Source organism: Acipenser ruthenus, chromosome 7 (assembly GCF_902713425.1).
Source record: "Acipenser ruthenus chromosome 7, fAciRut3.2 maternal haplotype, whole genome shotgun sequence".
In the NCBI taxonomy this organism is placed as follows: domain Eukaryota; kingdom Metazoa; phylum Chordata; class Actinopteri; order Acipenseriformes; family Acipenseridae; genus Acipenser; species Acipenser ruthenus.
The window spans coordinates 36,571,618-36,598,581 of record NC_081195.1 but is presented as its reverse complement, the minus strand read 5'-3'; the positions used below and the strand labels follow the sequence as shown (position 1 = coordinate 36,598,581).

General features: G+C 40.2%; 2 protein-coding genes across 8 annotated transcripts in view; one reads left to right on the top strand and one right to left on the bottom strand.

Annotated features, from left to right (window-relative positions):
- The window catches only part of LOC117416272 (rho GTPase-activating protein 8-like), a 33,088-nt gene extending 16,355 nt beyond the window's left edge, over window positions 1-16,733 (top strand). For all 6 annotated transcript variants that reach the window (XM_034027388.3, XM_034027389.3, XM_059026855.1 and 3 more), the window contains 8 exons: window positions 79-165; window positions 1,328-1,426; window positions 1,789-1,899; window positions 2,235-2,308; window positions 3,275-3,352; window positions 4,043-4,171; window positions 4,845-4,948; window positions 9,975-16,733. In XM_034027388.3, coding sequence (XP_033883279.3) covers window positions 79-165; window positions 1,328-1,426; window positions 1,789-1,899; window positions 2,235-2,308; window positions 3,275-3,352; window positions 4,043-4,171; window positions 4,845-4,948; window positions 9,975-10,172 — 880 coding nt within the window. In that variant the 3' untranslated portion in view covers window positions 10,173-16,733. The remainder of the gene's footprint in view (window positions 1-78; window positions 166-1,327; window positions 1,427-1,788; window positions 1,900-2,234; window positions 2,309-3,274; window positions 3,353-4,042; window positions 4,172-4,844; window positions 4,949-9,974) is intronic.
- A 114-nt stretch (window positions 16,734-16,847) lies between these two features.
- Window positions 16,848-26,964, bottom strand: part of LOC117416271 (PHD finger protein 21B-like) — an 89,722-nt gene continuing 79,605 nt past the window's right edge. For both annotated transcript variants that reach the window (XM_034027384.3, XM_034027386.3), the window contains 8 exons: window positions 26,674-26,725; window positions 25,999-26,075; window positions 25,444-25,498; window positions 24,427-24,449; window positions 22,088-22,246; window positions 20,204-20,276; window positions 19,404-19,507; window positions 16,848-18,409 (listed from right to left, as the gene is read on the bottom strand). In XM_034027384.3, coding sequence (XP_033883275.2) covers window positions 18,134-18,409; window positions 19,404-19,507; window positions 20,204-20,276; window positions 22,088-22,246; window positions 24,427-24,449; window positions 25,444-25,498; window positions 25,999-26,075; window positions 26,674-26,725 — 819 coding nt within the window. In that variant the 3' untranslated portion in view covers window positions 16,848-18,133. The remainder of the gene's footprint in view (window positions 18,410-19,403; window positions 19,508-20,203; window positions 20,277-22,087; window positions 22,247-24,426; window positions 24,450-25,443; window positions 25,499-25,998; window positions 26,076-26,673; window positions 26,726-26,964) is intronic.

Below are 26,964 nucleotides of genomic sequence, written 5' to 3'. Positions count from 1 at the left end.
GCACACTCAAGCTACCATCTTTCATTTCTTCAAAACATTTGGTAGTGGCTGTTTGTAAATTCTTTTTTTTTTTTTAAGATACAAGAAAAACCTCAAAGCCCTATATGTTGTACACCCGACCAACTTCATCAAAATCCTGTGGAATATTTTCAAACCACTCATAAGGTACAGTACGTGCTTTTCAGTCTTCAATTAGAAGGGTGTCTTTGTACGACCTGGCAGTTTCTTTAACAATACCACTGGTGGGACATCCCCCCCTATAAAAGTTAACCACAGGATTTTTGCAAGGTATTTTTGCAGTTTTCCTGTGGTTATGAATTTACCCTGGTTTGCCATGTTCATTAATATGCTTTACCTTACCTCTCTGGTCTTTACAATGCTTTACCATGCTTTCACTGGGCTTTATTACACTTTGCGATGCTTTTACTATGGTGAACTTTTGTAAGGGATGTCACTGTGTAGCATGTGTGTTTCTGTTTAAACTTCTTTTAAACAGCTTTTTTTTCCTTCACTCTCTTTTTGTTTTTGTCTGACAGGCTTATTTTTTAAGTTATCTTTCCTGTTATGTTCGCTGTGGTCACAGATATGTTATTGATTTATTTTTATTATCACAGGCAGTGGAAACATATATTTTAATAAGACACACCTGAGCTTGTTGCCTATACATTGTGGCTGATCAAGCTCGCAGTGAGTGAAACTGCTATGCAATAGGAGTCTTATTTCCATCCCTGCACATACAGTGGATGTAGTGATCAGCTACCTCTAGTTATGTATTAACAGCAGAGGGGAGGGATATTTGTTATTTTATTGAATTATTTGTTATTTTACTGCACAGCGCTCTATGCTGACATTGTTTATAAACATTCTCTCAGGTTTAGCTGTTCTTTTGAAAGTGTAGAGTAAACTTCTAGCCTTTGCTTAAATTGGATTATTTGGTAAACCCCTTACAGTACACAAGGAAGTGAGCTCTTGCTGTTCAAACGGGTTCTTCTTAAAGTACATTTGAGAGGGACTCCAGTATCATGACAGTATCCAGGAATCAGACAATTTGGACAACCGGATCCAACCTGTCAGTAAACATTAAACCCTGTTTCGTGCAACTCGCTTAAAAAATAAGCGTCATTTTTATTTGTGGGACACATGTGTCTCTTGTACCTTAAAGGGTTAAAGCAGGCCTAAACAGAACAGCCCCTAAAGTTTTGTGAACTTCCCAGAAAGGGTTGCCATCTGGTGCCAATTAACTTCTCTGTAAAACATTTGTTACAGTTTAAATTCCCTACTATGACCGTGCTAACTGAAATGTTACCTTCTTTATTCCCCTGGTAAGCCATAAATTTGGAAAGAAGGTTACATACGTAAACTATCTGAGTGAACTGAGGGACCATCTCAACTATGACCAGCTGGTAATCCCTCCAGAAGTGATCAGGTATCCCATCTGTTTCTAGTTTGACTAACGACTATGGTACACTACTAACTGCAAGTGATTTGGGAGGATTGGTGCTGTATTATTAATCTCAGTATTAATGGTTACAGTAGATTTTATACTCCCTGTTTGTGATCCCCTATAAACAATTTGTAGTCTATATCCTACTATTTAGGTCCAACTGGATCTTTATTTTTATCAGTTTTAAGCAGAAGGGAAGACGCCTTCAGAATGTGAGAAAACAGATGATTCTTGACAAGACATCTCTGTCTCCTCTGTGAACGAGAACCTGGCCATGATTGGTCCTACCTAGGTTAATAAAGGACTTGATTGATTAATAAATGTGTGTGTGCTTATTACTGTAGGCATGATGACAAGCTGCGTGCAACACAGAAAGGTGGCCCCCCTCTGCCAGCAAAGACCCCCCCGCCCCGACCCCCCCTCCCCACGCAGCAGTTTGGGGTGACCCTTCAGTAGTGAGTATCCTCTGCTCAGTGATGCACTGAAACACTGGAAAATGAGACCCACGTGATGTATGTAGCACACACCTGTGTGCGAATGGGTCTGCAATGCAGAATTTCTATCGCCATCCGGAGGCTGCCTGAGGAACGGTCAGGTATCCTCCAGAAGAATTGAAAAACCTTGCGGCCTCAATGTCATGTTGAACCTCTGCTGAACTGGCCCTGTCGGCCTCTGGTCACTCCTGGTGGCCCCTGGTCACCCTGCATCATGTTGTCAGTGTTGTAGTGTCATCGGTGTTTCCAGTTTTTAAAATTGTAGAAAAGCATTTGTGTCGTTTGTTCTTTCACAGCCTCAAAGACAAAAATCAAGGAGCGTTAATCCCCCCAGTGGTGAAGGGCACTGTCTCCTACCTCAAACTAAAAGGTATGTGTGGATGTTTTACACAAGCCTGTAATGCGGCTTGAAATCATGAGAATACAGGATTTGTGAGATATAGGCATCTCGTTGGGGGTGTGCCTTGTGCAGTTTGGCACAACAGTGTATTTAAAGTGAAAGATTCTGTTTTCAGAAAGTGAAGTGCTTGGATCAATGAGAAAGCCTGTTTAGCATTTTTTTAATAAGAGGCAGGGAATATTTGACAGTGGCTGATGGAACATTAATTAATTCCAGAGCGCTCTAGAATCAGTGAGTTCCAGCTGTATGTTAATGAGAGTTGTTTACATTCTAATGTATATTTAGAATTGTTTGGGGGTTACTTCTAATCAAAGTGTATTTCTCACTCCCTCTTTGCTGTGTCAGTCTACCATGCAAAGCATGCAAGGGAAAGTAAACTCTCAACTTGATTATAGGGAGCCATCGGGCACTTTTAAACATATAGCAAGTCATTAAATCTAAAAAAAGATGAAAAGCTGCTATTGACACACTTAAACTGTTTTTATAGAACCTGTTATGGACTAAACTGTTAGGATGCTTCTTCATTGACATTCTGAGTGCTGATCTACACTTTCAGTGAGAAGATGCTAATAGGTTCCTATGAGGGTGTGACTTGAAATATAGAATATACTGCAAAAACATCACCGGTCCTTGCTTGGCAGATATGACCGGTATGTTGCTACCACCCCGATATAGCCCATATTATCTCTGTATCAGAAATGAATCTGCCAAATACAGCTGTGTGAAGTGGCAGGTTTGTGTCTCGTAATGCATGCTTTCTTCTTGCAGCTCTGTCCCTCCTTTATTTGTGCTAATTACATAACGTTCACATTGATGCACTGCAGTGCAAACACCTTGATAAATACGAGCCTGTGTGTGAAAGAGCCGTCATGCAAACGAGCCCTCCTGCTGGTCCCTGGATATAATGAATTAATGACATGAACGATTCCTGCCTAGGGCTTCAGACCGAGGGCTTGTTCCGAAGGTCAGCCAGAGTTCAAGCCATCAAGGAGATCCAGAAGCTCTATAATTTAGGTGAGCAATCAATGACCTCGACTAGAAAAGTGATGCCATTTAGACAGGTTTTTCTGAAAACAAAGAGTGTTTTGACATTTGATTTTATAATGTAAAATTGATAAAAACAATGTATAGAGTAAGTACTTTTGAGTGTCCTTTTAATAATATATATATGGGTTCTCTGGCTCCCATATTCACTTCTTACCATTGTTCTCTAAACCTGACTCCCTGGCTCTGAGCTTGTCAGAAGAATCCCGGGCTGAAGAGCCATCCTCATTCCATTTAAATTTGAAAATAAAACAGTGATTGAATTGTCATTTGAATCTCTTCGAATGTGAACAACTGAATCAGACTGAATGAGCTCAGCAGCCAGGTTCACTAATTATTATTTCATCTAAATTCCCAATTCGAGGGCTTTTACTGGGCTGTGTTTAAAGCTGTACTCCCTGCAGGCTTTAAAATCATTGTTCCTAAACTTTTACCTGTGCTGAACTTCTTGAAAAATGTTAAGTATGAACATTTACTTTATTACTTTTCCAACTGAAGTGTAAAATACAAGCAAAGATGTTAAACAAAATAAACGGGGGGACCAGTGATAACATAGCTGGTGTTTAGAAAGAGGCTGGAATGAATGGATTTGAAAAGCGCGGTTACCACTGTTTCTTTCCTGGTCACGCCTTCATATAAAGCCGTGGTTTGTTTTTGCAGGAAAGCCTGTGAACTACGATGACTGCGATGACATCCACGTTCCCGCGGTGATCCTGAAAACGTTCCTCCGGGAGCTGCCGGAGCCCCTGCTGACCTACGACCTCTACGAGCAGGTCCACAGCATTGCCAGTGAGTGACCATCTTGTAGACACATCACACTGACTGTTCCATAGCTACCTCACTAGTATTGTTTGGGCTTTGTTTTGAAAAGGGTGCCAAGACGCATTTTCACAGAGAAATAAAATAAACGCAAGGATAGATAATTAGAAAGAAACTTGCTCGGGACCTTTATTTAACTGCAACTTCTTTCTTGTGTAAGAATTGTTATTGTTTCATTCCTCTCAGAAATGTCTTTAAGCTTGTGGAACAGGGCAGAGGCTGGGCGTGAGCCGTCCGTGCTGCATAACACAAACAAGCGTCTTAACCGCAATGCAGAAGAGCTGGGCTTGGTTTGGTTTTAGAGCTCATCTTACCACTGAAATATTCGGAACATTTCATCAAGTAAAGTAACTCGCTTACAGTGTCTCCGATCTCATGTGTCATAGAAAGCAATGGTCCCAATTGACTTCCATTTGTATTTTGACTGAGACATTTCAGTGTGGGGATAGTAAGCGCAGGGTGTGGTGTGATTGAGAAGCTCTGCTGCAGTGTAAATAGCTGTGCGGTGTGATTGAGAAGCTCTGCTGCAGTGTAAATAGCTGTGCAGTGTGATTGAGAAGCTTTGCTGCAGTGTATTTAGTTGTTTATTGCTGTGCTGTGCGGTGTATATAGTTGTGTAATTGCTGTGCTGTGCGGTTTGCAGGTGTGGAGAGCAGTCTGCGTGTGAGCCACTGTAAAAAGTCTGTGGAGAGCCTGCCAGAACACAACTATGTGCTGCTCAAGTACCTTACCTGCTTCCTGCACATGGTGAGTTACAGTATATAGAGGAGACGCCATGACCCCTCATAGACCACTGTACTTATTCCATGAATGAGGGCTCTATGAACATTCATGGAGCGTTCTGTTAGTAAGTAAGTAAGTGTTTTTTAATGAAATCCATATTTAAGAGCTGAATTCAGTTACTAACCTTAGATGAGGGGTGTCCAATCACAGTCCTGGAGGTTTAACAGGTAAAATGTTCTGATTAACTACTTTGTGGTCTGGATGGAGGTTTCATTGGTTCAATTAAGCAAGTTAGAACAGGGCTGGAACAAAGACCAGGAGTGGAAGGGCCCGCTTTAGCCACCCCTGCCTCAGATCAAGCTCCGTGCATCTGCTTTGCAGCGCAGTGTAATTTGAAACAGAGTGGTTTGAGTGATTGCAAGATTCCAAAATGAGGCCGGTGGGGGAAAAACATTCACCCGGGGCCACAGAATATGAAATGTTATTTAATGCTAGAGACCCCAACACTTGGTATTAAAAGTTTTACTGCAGTATATATTAATACTTCAATGCCTAAATGTAAAAATCTAATTTACAATACAGGCGTTACTTCTGTTACCCCTAAATAAACTGTAAATCCGTGCGAGATAGGTTTGATGTTCTGTATGCAATCAACCACCTCTATTCAGGGTCAATCCCTGGATAACCACGGATAGGGGAACTATGAACTATGAAGGGATTCGTGTTACCTGAATTCTGCTCCCCTGGATGAGTTTACATATCATGTACTGGCATAGGCACCTAACCCATGGGGCAGAAGGAGCATGTGCCCCCCCACTTTGAATATGGGGGGGTCAAACTATATATTTTGCCCCTCCACTTTTTTTCGTTCATTTAAAATCCTCCTTGCAGAAAACATGTGCGTAGGCACATTTTGGTTTAATTTAATTGTCTTGCTTTATTGTTTAATTACATTTGTTGATTAGTAATTATCCCCTGCACCTGGCTATCATTGTTAGAGCCAGGTGCAGGGTATTTAAAGAGCTGCCAGGTTGTTCGGGGGCTGCTGTGTGAAGAGCCCGCTTGCGAGTGTGTGCAGGCGTACAAGAAAAAAAGTTGTTGGAGTGTGCTGTGTAACTTTGTTTTGTTTTAGTTTTATTTGGCAACAGGTAAACAGCTTAGCTGTCCTGTTTTTAGTTTAGGTTCCTGGTTTATGTTTAGTTAGTGCTCAAAGAGAGCTAGGTGTTCATTTTGGCTTTGTTTTATTTTGTGTGTATTTGTTTATTAAAAATAGCGCGCTAGCGCTGGAAAAAAATCCATTTCAGTGTCGTGGGTCTGTTTTTAAAGGGGCAAATAACCCAAGTGCATGCGGATTGTGTTACAATGCATTATACCTTGTTGTGTTTGGCATTGGTTTGCTTTAAAGTCTTTTAAATAAAATACATTGATTCACAACAGAAATGCAACACTCAGGTCTAATTGATTTAATCAGATATTTTAAACATAGATATTAGAATTAAAAATTAGGGTAATGTTGCCACGGGGCCATGATCAAGTTCAGTTCCCACCAAAATCTTTTATTTTTAACTTCGATTCAGCAGTAGTAAATATATCAAAAAGTGAAACTTCAAATCACACAAGCCTGGTTTTATTTTAGTGAAAACGTTGGCTACAATCTGTTTTTCATTAAAAACGTAACTCAGCTGAACATTAATATCAGCAAAGAACAACTTTCATATCGAAATGTGTTTACTTACTAATAATCTAAACTTTCATTTGTTTAATAATAAACATTAGGTATGTTATGTCACTGAATAACTAAAAAATGTAGAAATAAATGCTGATTGGTAAAAAGGGTGACTCGGTGTTAGATTTCAGTATATTATAACTCCATTGGTCTGGGGCGGGTTCATTTCACATACTTGGCACATCAATTTTGATTTATTTATTTTGGTGCCTAAGGATGCTGGAAGTGCTGTCAGTGCGGCCGATCACAACTGTACTCTTGTTTAAGGTATGAGCAGTGTGTTGATTGATCTGCACTGCCTGTAATATTGTCATGAATCAGCTGTGTGAGGGCGGGCATTTAGTGTTTCAAACAATTAGCACCAAGCATTGCCCTGTTTCAGCGAGCGTTTACTTTCTGAAAGTCTCGTAGCTGGTTTCGCTGTGATAACTGAGCTCAGCAATGTCTGATGACAAAGCGTGAACAACATCCTCTAGCATCCAGTTATTGTGAGTGTTAGTTTCGCACTTCCCTTTAATAAGCTGCATGTTGGATTTCTAGGTGCTGTACAGAACTGGTTCTGCCATTTGGTGCTACATGTGTTTGTACTTAATGAATGCTTAGTTAGTAAATATTTTATGCTGAAACACCTTTCCAATTTTATGAGTTTGCTATTACAGAAACAGTAACTTAAAGATTGAACAGCAAAATTGAGGTTACCAGAGCTTAGCAGCAAAAAATGCCCTGTAGCTAATCAAGTCCATAGTAAAACGTGGAATGGGTGAAAATTAGTCTTATTTCCATTCTTATTCTGTTATTATATTCACCTAAGAATCCACCTAAACTCAGGAAATTGAAAATGTGCACTACCCCCAAACCAGAGCAGTGCTACATGAGTAAGCAGGTGCGACTATAAGTGTATCTGTTATTAAACAAAACGTAAATGAAGCAATAGTTCAACACTACAAAAAAGAAACCAATCGCCTGCAATCATTAGATAGACCAGATACCATGATGCCTGAAGGTTTAACTAGAAAGGAATAGTAGATCATTAAAACTATGTAGTAAATGACATCACAAGCACATGGACAGATTTAAATAGAAATAAGTGAGTGTGGTTTCCATGGCATCAAAAGCCTAGAAGTACCTCCACTGTTTGTTTTCAAACACACTTTCCCTTGACAAAGGGGTGTTAAACATATCGAAACGTTGGCTCTTTTGAGCAAAAACCTATATATATATATATATATATATAATATATATATATATATATATTGTGAACGGATTGCACTCACTTGCGTTCGTTGCCCCTTTAAGAACTCGACCCAGGACACTCAAATTGGATTTTCAGCGCGGTTGCGCAATTTTTTTAATAACACACAAAAGTAAAACAAAGTACACAAAATAAACACCTAGCTCTTCTGAGCATTAACTACACACGCAGGAACCTAACTATCACAGGACGGCTAAGCCGTTTCCCTGTTCCACAAAAGTTAACCATACAGGTTTGCACTGTACCTTCCTCTCGGGACTGCCAGGAAGCAGAGCACTCCTTTCTGCCTCCTTCCATTCAGCAGCCTCGAGCAGACTGCCTGTTCTCCTTTTAAACCCCGCACCTGGGCCTAATTTCCAATAACGCCCAGGTGCGGATGATAATTAATAATAAAACAATTAAACAAAACAATAAAGCAACACAAATCAAAACAGTGCATTTCTATAGCAGGGAGGTTTTAACCCCCTCCCTGCTGTTTCTCATAACCCGCTACTTTACAATATATAAATAACATTTTATAAGCAAGTGGGATCTGGCAGTTTCAGAAACTAGCTTTGCAGAAAAGTATTAACTTAATCTACTTTTTCTGATATAATTTAAAAAATCTATTTACACCAAGCCTTTCCTTTTATATTATGGCAATACATTTCATGTGATTTTCCTCTATTAGTACAGGAAAGATAACTCTACTCAAAACATCGGAACAATCAACTTTCGCTCCGTTCACTTAAGTTTCTGTTCACACTGCAAGTTACTCTCTCGTGAATTATTTTCACTCTTATCAAAAATACTTTATTTTTTCTCATATTTTTATTACAATCAAGAACGGCCTGTACAGACATTTTCTTCCATTTACAGCCCTTATGAAAGTTTCCCATGATACAGTAAAAGCATAGCAAAGTGTAATAAAGCATGGTAAATTATAGGAAAGCATGATACTCATCACTCATTTTAAACAGCTTGGTACATTTGCAAAGCTTTTTATCTCTTTAATTGCCTCGCAAGTAGGGTTTTGAGGGTAGCGCTATCCTGAAAGCTGTCTGTGTTCCTCTTTCTGTGTGTCAGTGCATGCTCACAGAGGACAGACAGTGGTTACACAAGAGGTCAGGCAGAAGGTATGGCAGTCAGGTAGCACAACCTGTTTGCAGTAATCTGAGCCTCGTCTCGAGCGAGAGTGGGGTTTGACAGACTTCATGGAAGTGATTGTTCAGTTTTGTTTTCCTTAACCCTTTCCGGTCCAACGTCGGACCCTGTCCAACATCATCAAAAAGACGTAAAAAACAGGTCTCCTAGTAGTTTTTTCTCCGAAAAAAAAAAAAACATTCAGTGGCCGAGTGAGACCGATAGGAGCCGGGAGAAGCCAGAAAAAAAAGGGGCGGATCTGAGCAATACACTTAGCCCCCCGGCACCACAGAGAACACGGACATAAACAAACATCAAAGAATATCACAGACATTTGCAGATGTTATAGTAATAAAATAATGACTTGGATTGCATTATTGAGGAGTTTGGTGATAAAACGAGTGATCGGGAGATGATTTATCGGTATGCACGACTATGAAGAGGTATGTGAACAATACAGTGAACAAGGGGTGCGGCGGGGCTGGAGATGCAGTACTGAGTGTCCTGTTGATATGCAGTGCCTTTTAAACCTGTTTTACTGTGAAAAAAAATACCTTTAAACAGCGCGTCCTAAAATAAACTGCGCGTGTGAAAATAAATTGGACCTGATGCGCCTGAGACGTGCTGAATAAATGGACCACAAAGGGCTAAAACCAGGCATTCCTATCTGAATGAATGTTCCATGGTCATCTATACCAGGGCTTCCTAACCCTGGTCCTTAATTCAATGAAGGGTCTAGTTAACAGAGCTTAGTTGGAATGAAAACCAGAAGACACAGGGGTCCCCAGGCCCAGGGTTGGGAACCACCGATCTATACCATGTGGTCGTGACTTGGAATGAAACCTCCTGATTGGTGGATGCATGTTCTGAGGATTCTAAATGATGTGGTGTTTGTCCTTTGCTTCTGCTTTCCTTTAGATTGATGTTTTGTCTTCTCTTTCCAATGGCAGGTGTCTCAAGAGAGCATCCACAACAAAATGACCCCTTTCAACCTGGCCTGCGTGTTCGGGCTCAACCTGATCTGGCCGCCCAGGGGCACGGCGTCGCTGGGGGCTCTCATGCCTCTCAACATGTTCTCAGAGCTGCTGATCGAACATTACAGCAAGATCTTCGGCTCCCGCGCGCCACCCAGTGAAGTGCTGCCCTAATGCAGAGGGACCATGAGGTGCCAGGCTGGCCACTTCCACAGCGTGAAGACACCATCACTCCATCCACTGCCCAGGCGGTAAACGTCAGGCACACTTTTAATGGGGGCTATTCAGTTACCACCACTGTTTTTTAAATATCAAAACATGACCAAAACCAGGGATAAGCAGACTTTTTAAAGATTTTAAGATACAATTAGGAGAATCGCAGACTCTGTTATGATATGTGGTTTTTAACAAAGTTTGAGTGATTTCAAATTACAGTGCTATTCACCTCCCCCCACAGTTTAGATATATCGGATAGACACTCTTCTCTCTGCGTAAATACGTTTGGACATATTTTCAAAGCGCTTTCCTCCATTCTTTAATTATGTCCTATTTTTGAAAGGAGAAAAAAAAGCATGTTATTTCTATAGCTTGGTTGTTTTGGTTCTAGTTTTGAAAAATGAACAGGTAACAGAAGTAAACGCATTGAAAATATGGCCCTTTGTGTCTCATTTGAATGATCTTAACTGACGGATCTGAAGATCTTTAACGGGACCCCCAAAACTTAAAACACTTGATCCTTAATGTTCTGCAAAAAACGAGTGCTTTGGAAGAAGGTGGTTTTTGTAGAAAAAAAATGGATTACTAATCATTAATTTGGGTCTGTTTGTGAACGATGGTTATGAAAAACAACCCTATCAGAAACTGAGTAAAACACATCACTTTAGAAGTTCCGGGTTGTCTATCGGAGCAACATACTTTTCTGCTTAATCCTAAGTGTTTAAAAAAAATCATAAATCACCTGGGGAACCTATTTCTCAACTTTCGGCAGGAGAAAGATGATTTCTGTCATATAGATTGCAGTGTATCCAGATCATGCTTCCTCCTAAAACAATGCTTGTTTTTCTTCCCACAATATGCCACTCATTCTAATCTGAGCCCCAGCATTGTTGCAGTGAGGGAGCATGTTGTGGATGCACAACACATGTAATGTTTATAATTCTCTCTGTCCTGGCAAACACTCCTCAGTAAAACTAGAGGAATGTATTGTCCAGGTGATTTCCCTGGCATACTGTACATAACTACGCTAAGTATACAAGGTCTAGTTTTCCACAGCGATGCATACACAGTAACTGTCGTGGACAGGGGGTGCAGTATTATACAACTAGGGACTGGAGATGAGGCGTATAGTGGAAAACTGTTGTCCTCAAGGGGGATATAGTGTCCTGAGGGCTATATAGAGGCGAAGTCCTATGTCCACTGTAGCAGGGTGGCCCACCCTGGTCCCGGAGAGCCACAGGGTCTTATGGTTTTTGTTCCACCCAACTTTCTCAATTACTTTATTTGAACCAATTATTTTCTTAATTGGTCACCACTAGAAAATGTTCCATGTCTTTAGCCATTGATGATTTAAAAATACGCAGAAAACCTGCAGGATTGTGGTTTTCCAGTTCCAGGGTTGGCCACATGACAATAGTTTTCAACAAAACCCCAAGTATCCAGTCCACATGTTTTATTGATCCCTGAAAGACGACTCTATCTGCGTCCGGCTCCCAGATGACGGGGCAGAACTCTCGCAGAAGGAGCTTCAGGTCTTGAGGACCGTATTTCTCCAGGACGTCTCTAAGTTTTTCAAGTGGAGATAATGCTGAAGGATGGCGGTAGATGTTTTTATTACAACTTTTGTCTTTTTAGCATCTTTTTAGTTTTAGAATTTGTGGAATGTGCGCCTGCCCTTTTGTAATGTGAAAGGGGATTGCGTCAGTCCAGGTCAGAGCATTGTGAAGGACTCCAGGATCTGTAGTGCAAGGGTTAATCAGGTGCACTTTTATATATTTCACACATTAAAACATGAGCTTGTTTTTGTATGGGATTGGGTGTTGGAATGTGTTGCCCTTCTGTAGTGCACCTACAACTACAAAAACACATGCTGCTCCTTTCACCAGACGTGCATTAATTGTACTGAAACCACTCCTTGTTCCTTCATCGAGGTCACTGCGCTGAAACACTGTTCTTCAACTAGTGACTCCAAGAAGGAGTGAATTTATGGAAACCGAAGCTTATAAAATAAAATGCATTATCAATGAAAACGAACATCTGTAGATGGGAAGTTCTTCAGCATATTGCAAAAGCACCCTACAGCACAGTTCTGCTATCGGCAAATAGAATGCAAAAAGCATAGAATACAAGTTTATGGAAGATAAGATTATGCAATGCTCTAGTTAGACTCCACCTAGAATACTGTGTGCTGTTCTGGTCACTACACTGCAAAAAATACCTGGCCTTTTCTCGTTTTCAAACTTTTCTTGTGTTCTTAAATGTCTTTAAGATTTGAATACCTTCATACAACTACACTGCCAGCATTTAGAAGTTCGAATTTACCCCCCCCCCCTTTATTTTTTAAGAATGCATAATACTTAGAATCAGATATTTTGCATCTTGCAATATAATTCATTCCAGACGTTTTAGTTCTTCTATAATTCTGCCAAGCTGGCATTTTTTTCACTTATAAAACAATTTAATATAGATTGAATAATCAATATGACTCACTGGTCACATTGGCAATGCAGGGCACATTTCTCTCAATGTGAATTAGGTGTCATCATTTGGGTGACAGTAATTATTCTACCACTTACAAAACTAAAAAAATATCTAAAATGAATATCTTCATTTATTTTAACACCCTTTTCAACAGGTTTGTTTAAGAAGCATTTGTTTGTGTGATGAATACAGAGGACATTTCTCTTAATGTGCCATTAGTTATTACAGAAATCAATTTAATGACAATGAGCAAACAAACAATAATAGGTTTAATTAAAATAATTATAATAAAAAAAACGTTCTTAATTATTTTACCACCACTATCAATAGGTTCGATTAACCCATTATCATTGCCCTCATTTCACGACATTTCAAGATGTTAACTGGCATCTACCTGTTACTTTAACTATATTGTTATGGCAACTTACTCTAATTTTGTTAACCGTTGTGTAAATGTAACAGTTGATTCTGCAAATAAAGCCCTTCAGATGCTTTTATGAGGCCTCAATATAAAATACAAAACTGAAGCCTAAAAATGATACATTTCCTGGTGTTTTTCCTCCCCACAGTGATGGTGAAGTGGCTCCATTTTCTATGTTGAGCCTCGCAGCCGGTGTGATAGAGCTAGCAGGGATGGACTTTCTTAGTGAACTGGAACCCTCTGGCCTTAGGTGAAATATGGGGACTGGTCAGCCAGATAATATGCTTTACCTTGCAAGCATGAGCACCCTCGCTGCCTTTATGAAAAACGCTTTCCTGTTAAAAATGTGATGGTATGCCTTTCTGTCTTAAAAACAATAGGGAAGTGCATTTTTCTTATTACTGCGCATGCATAACTGCGTACTAGTTGTGTGAACCCATCATAAGAAGTCAAATGGTCATTTAATGAAAGACAAAAATGATCCATACCAACTATAAAACACACTTACTCTTTCTTCCAGAACCACTCTGTGATCTACTGAGCTCTGTTGCGGTTTTTTTCTTGTATCATGATACAGACGATTCAGTCCTCTACTACAATATGATATATCATGTAAATAAAGTATCACAGTTCATCGATGCATGATAAATTGTTACAGCCTTAATAAGTGGCATGTACCTGATGTAATCTCCATTGCGAAATACCTGTCTTTCACCAAGCAAAAATATGGTAATATAAAAATGGACAGCAAAGAGATTGTGAATTGAAAAGTGAAGAAAGTTCCTCATTAAGGTAATGGCGTATTTTAGGGTGATCCTATTACAAAACAAAAGCCTGCACTGTAGATCTAGTATGTTAAAACAAACAAAAAAAGAAGCAAGACTACACTTAACAGGTCAACAACTTCAATCAATCAATTTTTTAATGCATCATAAAGAAGTAAAAGTACATTGGCATATTTAAGACAAACACTTTTGTTTCCTATACACCCAATCCCAAGGACAGTCTCCTTTTCATTCTTTTTAAAAGCACTGCTGCTAACAGTCCCAGAGACATTCCGTCTGAATGCTCCGTTGTCCAGTTCCAATGTCTTCTTGCTTTTCAGCTCGCCATGGAAATTGAACTTGGCAAGCCACAACCCAGTGCATAATTGGCAAACAATAACCATAGTATATTTCCATCATTGTTCATTGATAAAATAATATAAAAAATCTTGTTCTAGTGTCAAGTGTATTAAAATAGATCTGTATAGTGCTGCACAGTTTCTCCCAGAGTTGGGAAAATGGTCGAAGGAATCAACTGGCTTTAAATACGACTGCTTAAGGGCACGTTCTCATCGTGCGTTGATATGGTCATTTCTTTTCTTTTAAATGGGCTTGCCTTATGTCACAGCTTCAGTAGACTTTGTTCATGCTCTTGGAACAGTCATGCAGTATCCCTTTTGATGAGGAATTTCAATCTGAAGAGACCGCAGGTGAACTGGAAAGCCTTTCCCAGACCGGATGATATGCAATAAAAGAATCTCACATGATGTGAGTACGTCCCAAAGTCCTTGGTGACAGTGATGGGTATCGTTTCCAGATTCACTCGCTTTCTGTTACACCCATACTGCAAGGTTTCTAAGATTTGAATGGGTTACAATACTTGTGGTTACAATCAGTATTCAGCAGGTTGCTTTTAAGATGAGGGATTTGTGTTCTCGTTAAACTATTGTTTCTTTTACAGTGGGACAAAAACTATTCAGACAGCTAACATTTTGATATACAGTAGCTAATTTTATATATTAATGTAAGGTTCAATTGCATTAAAAAAACCCTAAATAACTGCTGCATAAATTGTTATTTTGCATTGTTGCTACAGTATTTGCCTCTTTTGTTGGCCATTGCTGATACTGATAACCCTTGGAGAGAAAGCTAGCACATATTCAGTTAACACCAGTTTAGGTACAGTATACCATCTAAACGTCCAGAATAAATTCCTAGTCGTAAATACAATTTGATTAGATATTTGATTGATCTTTTTCAGTACTCAATCCGAAGTTAAAGTTACTGAGCTTTCTTGTGAACTTTTTACACAATTTAATCTAACTGGTAATTGATAAACCCATCGATATCGAAATGCAAGCCCCATTTCCAACTGTACATTTAGGTTGTATCAACTGTTCACAAGAGCTTCCACTTAAATCCTGACCACAGCTGGTCCTGAGGGCTGTGGAGCTTTGCAGACATTCATTATTTGTAACCCAGGCGCAATCTTTGAATGGTTGCTGCAGAAAACATGTGGGCTGTCTGCTCCGAGTCAAGCTTGGTTCTAATAGAAACAGAGCACATTATGTCACAGTCAGTCTGTCTGTTTTTTACACACATGGTAAATGGGACCTTCTCAGGACAGGACCTTTTTAGTGTCCTTAGTGTCTGGACAAGACTGTTAAAGCAAATCAATCACTGATCACCAAGGAAAACACAAGGTGACTGTATAGCATAGCTGTTCTTCCAGAGTGGCGTTGTGTGACTTTCTGTGCTTGTTTCTGCACATGCCAACCCCTAGGTCCTACATACCCAGCAAAACCTAACCAAGCCTACCCAACTGGCTTCTAAATACCGGCACTGCTTTCCACTGGGTCTCTGCAGTTGCACAGCTGTAGGTTCAGCAGCCTTCTTGTATTGTCTTCACACCAGCTGGTTGTTTGAAAGCTGCCTGTTTCTCTTTCCACTCTGAAAAGGATGGGTAAGCCAGAGAGCTCTTAGCCAGTGAAGTTCAGAGCCAAGCTAAACTAGCAGTTATTGATCTTGTTGAGTGTCAAATTATATACAAGTTAAAAACCAGAACAAAGCAACCCTTTTGTGAAAAGGTTACATGTAAAATCTTTTTGTGAGTTTTTTTGAGATCTGGGCAATATGATTAACACATAATAACACTAAAGGCACTGGCCATGACGTTTCTAGAAGTAAGTTCTATAGTTTTACCGCAGAAAGTATAATTCGAGTATAAATCCTGGCTATAGAAATCTATAACTATCTACAGAAATCTACAGAAAATTCAAGGAATTATCACTGGTTTTACAGATCTGAAGAAAATGATAGAAAGCTATACAGAAGTGTGATCTACAGCTACATCTAGAGGACAATGGCACAAATCCTATGAATTGTTTTAAGGGGTGAGGTTAAGGATGAATACCCAGAGGATAGTGGTTCTTCCCAACAGCCCTGCAGTTGTCTGATAAACAGGGTGAATCCATATTATATTAACAATGGCAATGTTCAATATGGGCTTTGGGAGATTTAAAGCGTATTTTGTGTGAAGACAGTACAGGAAGACCCTCGCTGATCTGTATAGGACAGGACTTTGAAACCTGTCATTAGGATAACCCCATTGTAATTCAGTGGCAGCCTTCAGAAACAAATTATAAAGATTCAACTCCTTCCAAAAAAAACAGTACAAATAGCAGAACCAGCATACCTTTTAGCAAACCCAATACCCCAAAGATCATCCACAGAAAGCAGACTATTTACTGTATATGCTCTGTACCATTCTCAACAGTTATTTTACTTTGTTTACCTTATTCTTATTTTTTGCACCCAAGGGATACTGCATATTAAAAAAAAAAAAAAGAAAAATTACCAATAAACCAAACTACTGTTTTTTTCTTCATCATTTAACAAAAAAACAACAGCAAAAAACTGGTCACCTAACACTTCCTACCAATATAGGCCTCAGGCCTCGGTGAATAAAAGGCTGTAATGAGAAGAGCCTTAAAATATAAACAATAGGCCTGAGGCCTAGAAAAGGCCCAGTCTGTCCCTTTGTTTAGCAGGAAGACTAGTAAAACAAGCAAGTGTTGTTGGATTTGTCTCGCCCAACAATAACAAAAAAAGTAAAGGAAGGTCTTCACAAAATACAAACCTTCATCATTTTGCAGCTCCTGTAAAACAAATTCTGATATATTTATAATGAAACCTCCAGATGCTTCACTTGAGGAGGTATATCTTTGTACAGTATAGTGGATATATTATGGCAAGCAACACGTCAGGTGTATAAATTCATATCATTTTTATTATTATTTTACAATTTTCAAAAACAAATGTGAAACAATAACAGATAAGCGAGACTGCAGTACAAAAATGTAAAGTTTTTTGGCATATGTTCTGTACTGGCAAAAGTATATTTAAAAAAAAAAACGACAGAATAATAAACACTTGGCCTGCCATAATAAATATCTACTATAAGGTGCAAATGGAAACAATAACATTTTTGCACAAATTCATTATGAGAAAAATACATTGACAGCAAGTTAGGACCTGTAAGAAAAATAACAAAAGTTGTTCCATGATCCCTCTTCAATATTTCGCATAAGCGACAGGCATCAGCAGGAAAATACTTCATTTTCATGACAAATGCTAAATTCCGTAGTGTTTTTTTTTGTTTGTTTGCTTTAAATATCTGAACTATAATACTGAAAAAAAGATTCTTTGTTTTGTTTGAAGGCTCTTTAGATCTATACATACACAATGAAAATTTTTCCCCCAGCCCCCTTTCAGCTGAATACACATGGCAGACTTAGAGAGAATAATTACATGAATCTAATCAGATCAGTCCCACATTTCCAATGTTTTTTTTTTTTAAAATAACTACTGCTACTAATAACTAGTTTGTGTCTCTCACTATGTGCAGAACCTTTTTTTTTTTTTTTTAAAAAACCAAATGTCTGCCGTACTGAATACTAGTTGTTTTTTTTCTATCGGCCGTTTTTTTTCTTTTTTAAATTCATAAATACATTAAGGCCAAGAATAAAAAATAAAAAAAAAAATCTCGTAAGCACTGAAGGTGTCGGAGTTACAAAATATGCATGGACAAACTGTTTGTGGGATATAGGCTTGCCACAACAGTTGTCTATAAACTGCATTGGTTAGTATTTTTCCTTAAGTTTCTATGGTGTTTCAGATCTATAAAAAGAGTTTGTTGTTCTTGAGAAGATGTTCGCGGTGCTCCGTTTGTATCTTGGCTCCCCCTGGGCGTGTCAGTTGTTGCCCTGGGCCTGAGGCAGGCCTTTCTGTAGGGCGCCGGCAGGGTTGCTGGCAGCGCTGGTGGCAGAGACGGGTGGGGGGCTGCCGCAGCTCGAGGGTTTGATCCAGGGGATGGTGAGGAGAGGGGAGGCCGCTGTGGTGGTGGCAGTCATGGTCACCTGGATCACCTGGTCTCTCTGGATGAGTCGGATCAGAGCCTTCAGCCGCTCCAAGGAGGCCTGTGTTCCCCTCTGCACCGCCAGCAGGCTGTTTTTCAAATCCACACATTTCTGTAACGGAGAAATAAGAGATCTTGGAGTGAGTCTGTCCAGGAGTGCAGCACAGGGAAGGAGGAGACTGCAGTGATACTCTAGATGGGTCATGTCAGGAAGTGCTTGGGGTTTCCCAGTACTCTTACCATAGTACTGGGAACCCCTTTCGCACTCTGATGTGAGACACGCATATGTTAAAGTTTTTTTTTTATTATTATTTTTTCCAAAGCAACTCATGAAAGAAAATGGGTAACACCATCATATAGCCTAGTCCTGCACTTCAGAGAGAAGCCACATTATGAATAAGGACCATCAGTCTTTCATATAAGAAAGATACATTACTGCTCATCTCGTAGAAAAATCTGGCCCAAGTTTAAGGGCTTCTAAATGCACCCTAAAGCTGTTTCTTAAGTGGCCTTTGGGAACAAGGTGCTGCAACTTGGTGCGTTTCTGAGATCAACACTGCAGCGGAATACATGCAGAGCGTGTACTGTGATCAACACCGCGGCGGAATACATGCAGAGCGTATACTGTGATCAACACCACGGCGGAATACATGCAGAGCGTGTACTGTGACCAACACCACGGCGGAATACATGCAGAGCGTGTACTGTGATCAACACTGCGGCGGAATACATGCAGAGCGTGTACTGTGATCAACACCGCGGCGGAATACATGCAGAGCGTGTACTGTGATCAACACCGCGGCGGAATACATGCAGAGCGTGTACTGTGACCAACACCGCGGCGGAATACATGCAGAGCGTGTACTGTGACCAACACCGCGGTGGAATACATGCAGAGCGTGTACTGTGACCAATACCGCGGCGGAATACATGCAGAGCGTGTACTGTGACCAACACCGCGGCGGAATACATGCAGAGCGTGTACTGTGACCAACACCGCGGCGGAATACATGCAGAGCGTGTACTGTGATCAACACCGCGGCGGAATACATGCAGAGTGTGTACTGTGATCAGCACCGCAGCAGAATACATGCAGAGTGCGGTACCGTGATTGAGCTGTCCAGCTGCCTCTCCTTCTCATCCAGCTGCTTGTGCTCGCTCTTCAACTGTATGCTTTCCTTCAGCAGCTTCCTCTTCTCCTCCTCCTTCACTGTTCAAACACAAAAACAGACCCTGTGAAACGAACAGTCTAACAGTCCCGCCCCTCTGAGCTTGCAGGCGCTTGGAGCCAAACCGATACAAGAGGGATCAAGGTGAGGTTAAATACATTGTCCCAAGTTATAGTTTCCTTCCACTAATTACACTATATATATATATATATATATATATATATATATATATATATATATATATATATATATATATATATATATATATATATATTCAATCCCTTTACGAATTAAAATTGTAAAACCCCTAGGGCTGAGGAGTTTGTGCAATCTGTCACAGAGATGGAAATTCCGTTGCATAGCAGTTTGATCCATTCCTGGTTTTACTAGGAGTTTAATTACCTAAACACTGTGGCTAATCAAGCTCATAGTAAAACCTGGAATGGGTGAAAGTGCTATGCAACAGGAGTCTTATTTCTCTCCCTGTACCACTAAATTCATCAGCAGAGTGTATTCCACTTCAACTCCAACTCTGAACATCTTTAACAAAGTTTAAAGGCCCACTTTTTAATATTTTCAAGGTACATTTCTTTTATTATATGGTGCAGTGTGATATTTCCAGGATTTTTTTTGCTTCTTCTCTCCCTTCAAGAGCTCCTTAGTAAACATGACAAAGCTGAGTAAGCAGATTGTGCTATTCCAATGTGTTCTGTGTGCTCTGTGTGTTCTCTTCATACCTGCTTTGTGTGTGATATAGGAGTGGACAATGGCCAGGTTCTCAGGCCACGCCATGCTGTCTTCATTCAGCACCTGTTGAACAAACACACTTTTTATTATCGGTTTTGAAACGTATCCAACTTGAAGCAACTGTTTGGAATTGGCGACATTGTTCAGGGATGGAAATAAGACTCCCTATTGCATAGCAGTTTCACCCATTCCAGGTTTTAATACAAGCTTTATTAGCCACAGTGTATTGGTAATGAGCTCAGTGTAAACTCATATAATTTGTTATGATTAAGTATGTGTGTGCATGTCATATATATATATATATACACACACACATACATACAGTATATATATATATATTACACACACATATATATATATATATATATATAGAAGCAGTCTAAGCAACATGCATACTGTCAGTTTTTTACACACTCAAATCTATTTTTAATTACAGTACATTATTTAAAAGTACTGTGCGTTCAACTGCAAATATGGTTGTAAATGACCTTTTAAAAAGTATACATTGCAACTTGAAATCTGCATTTTTAAACCACAAAAGCAAGGTGTCCTCAGCATCCGGGTATTGAGCAGAGCGGAAACGCTGACGACCTGCATCCACAGCTTGCAGTTCGCAGACCTGTATTATTATATTCAGTTTTTTTACAATGGGTGCTGTTCGTGGGAATGTTGAAATCTGTAACATCTTTCTTTTTCTTGTGCTGGGTTGCATTATCCACTGCTTTCAACACCTCCACTTTTATTTGATAATGCATGTTTTGTTTGTGATTGTCACTCATTTCTACATTTCATGGAAATGGCATTGATGAGTGTGAGCACTATGGCAGTAGTCCAAAAACAGAACTAACATACAGAACAGAGGTGCTAATCTGGACGCAAAGTTATTACATTTACCAATTTCCTATAGTCAGCTGTTCGAACTAGGGCAATTTGTTTTATTAAATATGTTCTTCCCAGGGGGGACTCCAAAATAATTCAATACAAACAGGAAATTCTTGTTAAGTGAATTTGGTTAAATTGGGCTGGGACCACGTGGAAACTGTTTAATCTGAGTTTATCTTTATATGCGGGATGGACTGGAGAGGATGGCCATAGTGGAAAATGCTTGCCCCTCGGGAAGACTGTTGTTACTGACAGGGGGCTATAATGCCGGAAACCGAAGGGCATTTAATTCCACTATGAGCAGAGTCTGTAATACATATTTAATATATGACTCAGTCAAAACAATAAGTGAGGAAAGGTTGGATAGTAAATATGACTTTATATACTGTAAAGCCATGAATATTTGCAAGCCTTTTGCGTTTTTCCCTTATGAAAAATTAAAACGTAAACATTTTTGGAACGAATATCTTAGTGCTGTACATATAAATAAGTAATATACTACTACCAGTGCAACAGGTCGCCAACATTTCTGGAGCAAAATAGGTTTCCTGGGTGTGATTCGCCAAATATTTTGGTTGCAAACATTTATATCTAAATAACATAAATAAATAACAGAAAATGTTTTTGAAGTTCATACAGCATACTTATCAAACTTTTTTTCTTTCTTTTGTAGTACGTTTTGTAATTCATTTTCTGTTAAGTCACAGAATCGCTGTTTTTTCATACAACCATTTTTAGTGGAGGTGGAGGGCGTTCCTTTGAAAAAGGGCAGGACTGACAGTGATGTGAACCAATCACATGTGAGAGGGAGACTATTGCCCGGTGGTGTAAGGATGTTTGGGCAATAGATCAATCTATTTTTGCTCCTATGATGAGGTTTTAACCAATCACAGGCCAACAAGAAACATGTGTTAGCACAGCCATGTGAATTTGAAATAACTGCCGGGCAGATCCCTGAAGGCATGTGACGGGTAGTCTCCCTGGGCACGTACCTTCTTTTGGCACTTGGGGCACACCCACATCCCTTTGGGAGGCGTCTTGAGCGGGGGGTCCAGGCAGTCGGGGTGATAAGCGCGGGAGCAGGAATCGCAGGGGTGCAGCTCCCCGTCATCCTTACACACTGCACAGTGTTCATCATGCACAATGTCATCCTGCACACACACAGGAGAGGAAACACAATGTCATCCTGCACACACACCAGAAACACAATGTCATCCTGCACACACAGGACACACAATGTCATCCTGCACACACAGGACACACAATGTCATCCTGCACACACACCAGAAACACAATGTCATCCTGCACACACAGGACACACAATGTCATCCTGCACACACAGGACACACAATGTCATCCTGCACACACAGGAAACACAATGTCATCCTGCACACACAGGACACACAATGTCATCCTGCACACACACAGGAGAGGAAACACAATGTCATCCTGCACACACAGGACACACAATGTCATCCTGCACATACAGGAGAGGAAACACAATGTCATCCTGCACACACAGGAGAGGAAACACAATGTCATCCTGCACACACAGGAGAGGAAACACAATGTCATCCTGCACACACAGGAGAGGAAACACAATGTCATCCTGCACACAGAGGAGAGGAAACACAATGTCATCCTGCACACACAGGAAACACAATGTCATCCTGCACACACAGGAAACACAATGTCATCCTGCACGCACAGGACACACAATGTCATCCTGCACACACACAGGAGAGGAAACACAATGTCATCCTGCACACACACAGGAAACACAATGTCATCCTGCATGCACAGGACACACAATGTCATCCTGCACACACACAGGAGAGGAAACACAGTGTCATCCTGCACACAGGACACACAATGTCATCCCGCACACACACAGGAGAGGAAACACAATGTCATCCTGCACACACAGGACACACAATGTCATCCCGCACACACACAGGAGAGGAAACACAATGTCATCCTGCACACACACAGGAAACACAATGTCATCCTGCACACACAGGACACACAATGTCATCCTGCACACACAGGACACACAATGTCATCCTGCACACACAGGACACACAATGTCATCCTGCACACACACAGGAGAGGAAACACAGTGTCATCCTGCACACACACAGGAGAGGAAACACAATGTCATCCTGCACACACAGGACACACAATGTCATCCTGTACACACACAGGAGAGGAAACACAATGTCATCCTGCACACACAGGACACACAATGTCATCCCGCACACACACAGGAGAGGAAACACAATGTCATCCTGCACACACACAGGAAACACAATGTCATCCTGCACACACAGGACACACAATGTCATCCTGCACACACAGGACACACAATGTCATCCTGCACACACACAGGAGAGGAAACACAAAGTCATCCTGCACACACAGGACACACAATGTCATCCTGCACACACAGGACACACAATGTCATCCTGCACATACACAGGAGAGGAAACACAATGTCATCCTGCACACACAGGACACACAATGTCATCCTGCACACACACAGGAGAGGAAACACAATGTCATCCTGCACACACAGGAAACACAATGTCATCCTGCACACACACAGGAGAGGAAACACAATGTCATCCTGCACACACAGGACACACAATGTCATCCTGCACACACAGGACACACAGTGTCATCCTGCACACACAGGGTGAGAAAGCATAAAGGAATACCAGATATTATTGACTCATATTAAATGCCAGCCTCGATATACTATAGTTAGGGCTGTATTTTTTTCACGGTAAAAAATGGCTTATTTCATGATTAAACATAATATGTATTAAAGCAGAAAAAAATAGCGTTGTCACATTCAAAACTGATCTTTTTCTCTAGTTATTATACAACAAATGTTCCTAAAAATTTAAATGTTTACCTGAAACCCGTCTGCTTTTATGAATAAAATCTAATGTGATATTTATGAAACTGCGCTTTGCTGTTGTTAATGAAACCACAAGTAGTCCAGAAAAGTTTATAGTTTTATTTATAAAAACAAACATTCTTTGAATAATTAAGGATTTGAGAATAAAGCCTGTAATCCACCCAACACTTTAAAGGGATAATAACTATTTCAGGATAAACCCTGTTTTGAAAAACAAGAACAAACTAATATATAAACTAAACCAGCCCAATGTTTCCATAATCCCCTTCCACACCCCAAGGACCAGACCACACATCCCCACTGTTTACAGACAACACGACATGCAACACTGAAGACACGGCTACACAAACCCAGGACAGGAACGCAAACACTGTGCGGTCACATGACTGAGGCCATGAGGTCACATACCTTCCAACAGAGATCCTCATTGGCTGGCATGCGAATGGGAAGCAGAAGAGAGATTAGTAGCTGGCATTAGACTGGCAGGTTATGCGTTCTGGAGACGGCAGCGGGGTTAGGTTACAACCATGCATTTCAATAAGGGTTTAGTGCTGAAGACTGCTGGGCTGTAACGACACTTTAAGAACTGCTCAGTTGTAATGCCGCTTGTTTCGGTTTGGGGGACGTTTCCATCAGTCAGTGCAGTGCTTCCCTATGCAATGGCTAACTTTTTCACAACAATGGACTATTAAGATGCATTAAAAATGGTTCAGGTGTTATGTTTGATTTGGTTTTATTATTATTTTTTTCAGTTGGTTGCTTTTTTTTGTATTAGTTCAAGCTCTAGCTAAAATGTTTTGCATTGCAGGTAATTCCTCCTTCTGAGCTTCCATGCTTTTGTTTTCAACAGAGCACCGCTAAGGAGCCAAGGATTTAAAAGAAAACCAGTATATATAAAAAGTTGCGTGCTACCTTGAAAAACAATGTTGTTTAAAGCTGAAGGCTGCATCATTATTATCAAAGACAGGTAGTTTCGAACCCATTTTTAGTTGTTATTTAACTTGAGAGATCAAGCCCTGTTTTACTGAGCTCAAAGCTTTCATCTTGACATTAGCAACTGGAAACCAAGAGAGCTTTTTATTAGCATGAAGTGAAATGTTTGAGCAGAGTCAGCTGAACTCTTCTTGCTCATCTGCCCCATGTCAGCATACAGTATACGCAGAATGGTGCTGCCCTTTCAGCAACATATTTCAACGACATGAAGGTAATACAGAACATCTATCAAGATCTTTACAACAAAGAGTTCTTTTTTTTTTAAATATGGTCTGTGCTATTGGAAAAGTATGAGATGTTTTGCCTTGTCATAAACTTTTAGTATCTCAGAAACTTTGCTTGTTCTTCTAACCCATATTAACCTGCCAATATCAATAATAATAATAATAATAATAATAATAATAATAATGAGGGCTAAAGAACACTGCTTACCTCCTGCTGTCAGGAACAAGGGGTTATTTAGGTAGTTTGATGCAAGTCGTTTGCGCTGGAAGAGAGAGGAACGACAAGACACATGAGCTACAATATACCAGTTTGTATGCATTCTTTAACTACCTACATTCCCCTCCAAAATATATCTAATCCCATTTACCACTAGTAACCATGAGAGGTGCAATCAGCAACCAATTTTCTAATCAAAACGTCAGATGCATGAGTACACGATATTATCAAATGCAAGATGCTAAATAACATGCAGATGCTTCACAAAAGCCTGTTAATACTAATCTTACAATATGTTTTTCATTATTAGATTCTGGCATTCACCATCACTAAACCAATACAAACGGAAAAGCTTTAGTCTTGCAATAAGTAAAAAGCATATGCTATTGAGTGGTTAGCTACAGCACCTGAGGAGTCAGGTTTCAAATAGGGCACGTGGGCAATTATTCGATCAAAGAATGTTTATTTGAGCCTTGCAAAATAACTGCCATGGGAATCTGCCATTTAGCGACCTCTGTTCCACTCTAACCAGCAGGGACTGTGTACCTCAGGCTCGGACAGACCACTGTAGGCCGGGTTGGCTGTGCTCCGTCTCTTCCTTTCCTGCCTCTTGCTCTGGATTTCTGTAACCATGGAAATAAAAACATCCTTGGCATTACAATCAATAAGCAGGAATGTGTTTTCGCAATACAAGGACCAAGGACTGGCGGCTTCAACTCGAGGTGGTGGGGCTGTGGGAGGAGGGTTCAAAGCACCTCCACAATAAGTTTTTGAGCCCTCACAGCAGATTGTCAGCAGTGACCCCATGAAAATATTCTTTATATTGTATTTTGCTTCAAGGAAGAGAACCAAAGAACCCTTGTGTGAAATGTCTGCCTACAGAAAAATGTCAAAATGCTTCTCAGAGTCTAATGAGCACAAGTCTAGGCCACACTGTGCTTTTCTTTGAATACATTAAGTTTCGTTTTTTGTTCTTTAGTTTTATTTAGTAGTTTATGTGTTTGTCCTGTAGTCCTCCCTACATGTTCTTGATAATGACACTAACCCTTCAGCTCAACCCAACTAATTGGTGTAAAAATGAACCACAAAGGCCCTAATCTGAAAGAAATCAATGTTTGTTTTAATACTATATGTCCCAGCTACAGAAAGTGGCCCCCACTTTTGAAATCAAAGTTACGCCACTGCCTCTACCAGTAGTGTAATGATTGGGACAGATCTTACCTTCCAAGTGTTCTGTTGTGACCAAGCCAAGTGCAACCATGAAGGCAATTTTCTAAGGGGGAGGAAGAAACCAACAATCATTAGATTTGAGGGGTGAGCACTGGACTATCTCAAAGCAACGAGCAGGGGGGGGGGGGGGGGGGGGGGTCACAGCCAATAGCAAGGGTTAGGGACAGCGTTTCTATTTACACAACAACTTCAAAGCTACAGACATGTAACATGACTGAAACACCTGTTCTCAATGGTTTATTCCAAGTGTACTGTAATAATTGAGTTTCTACATCTTTAACA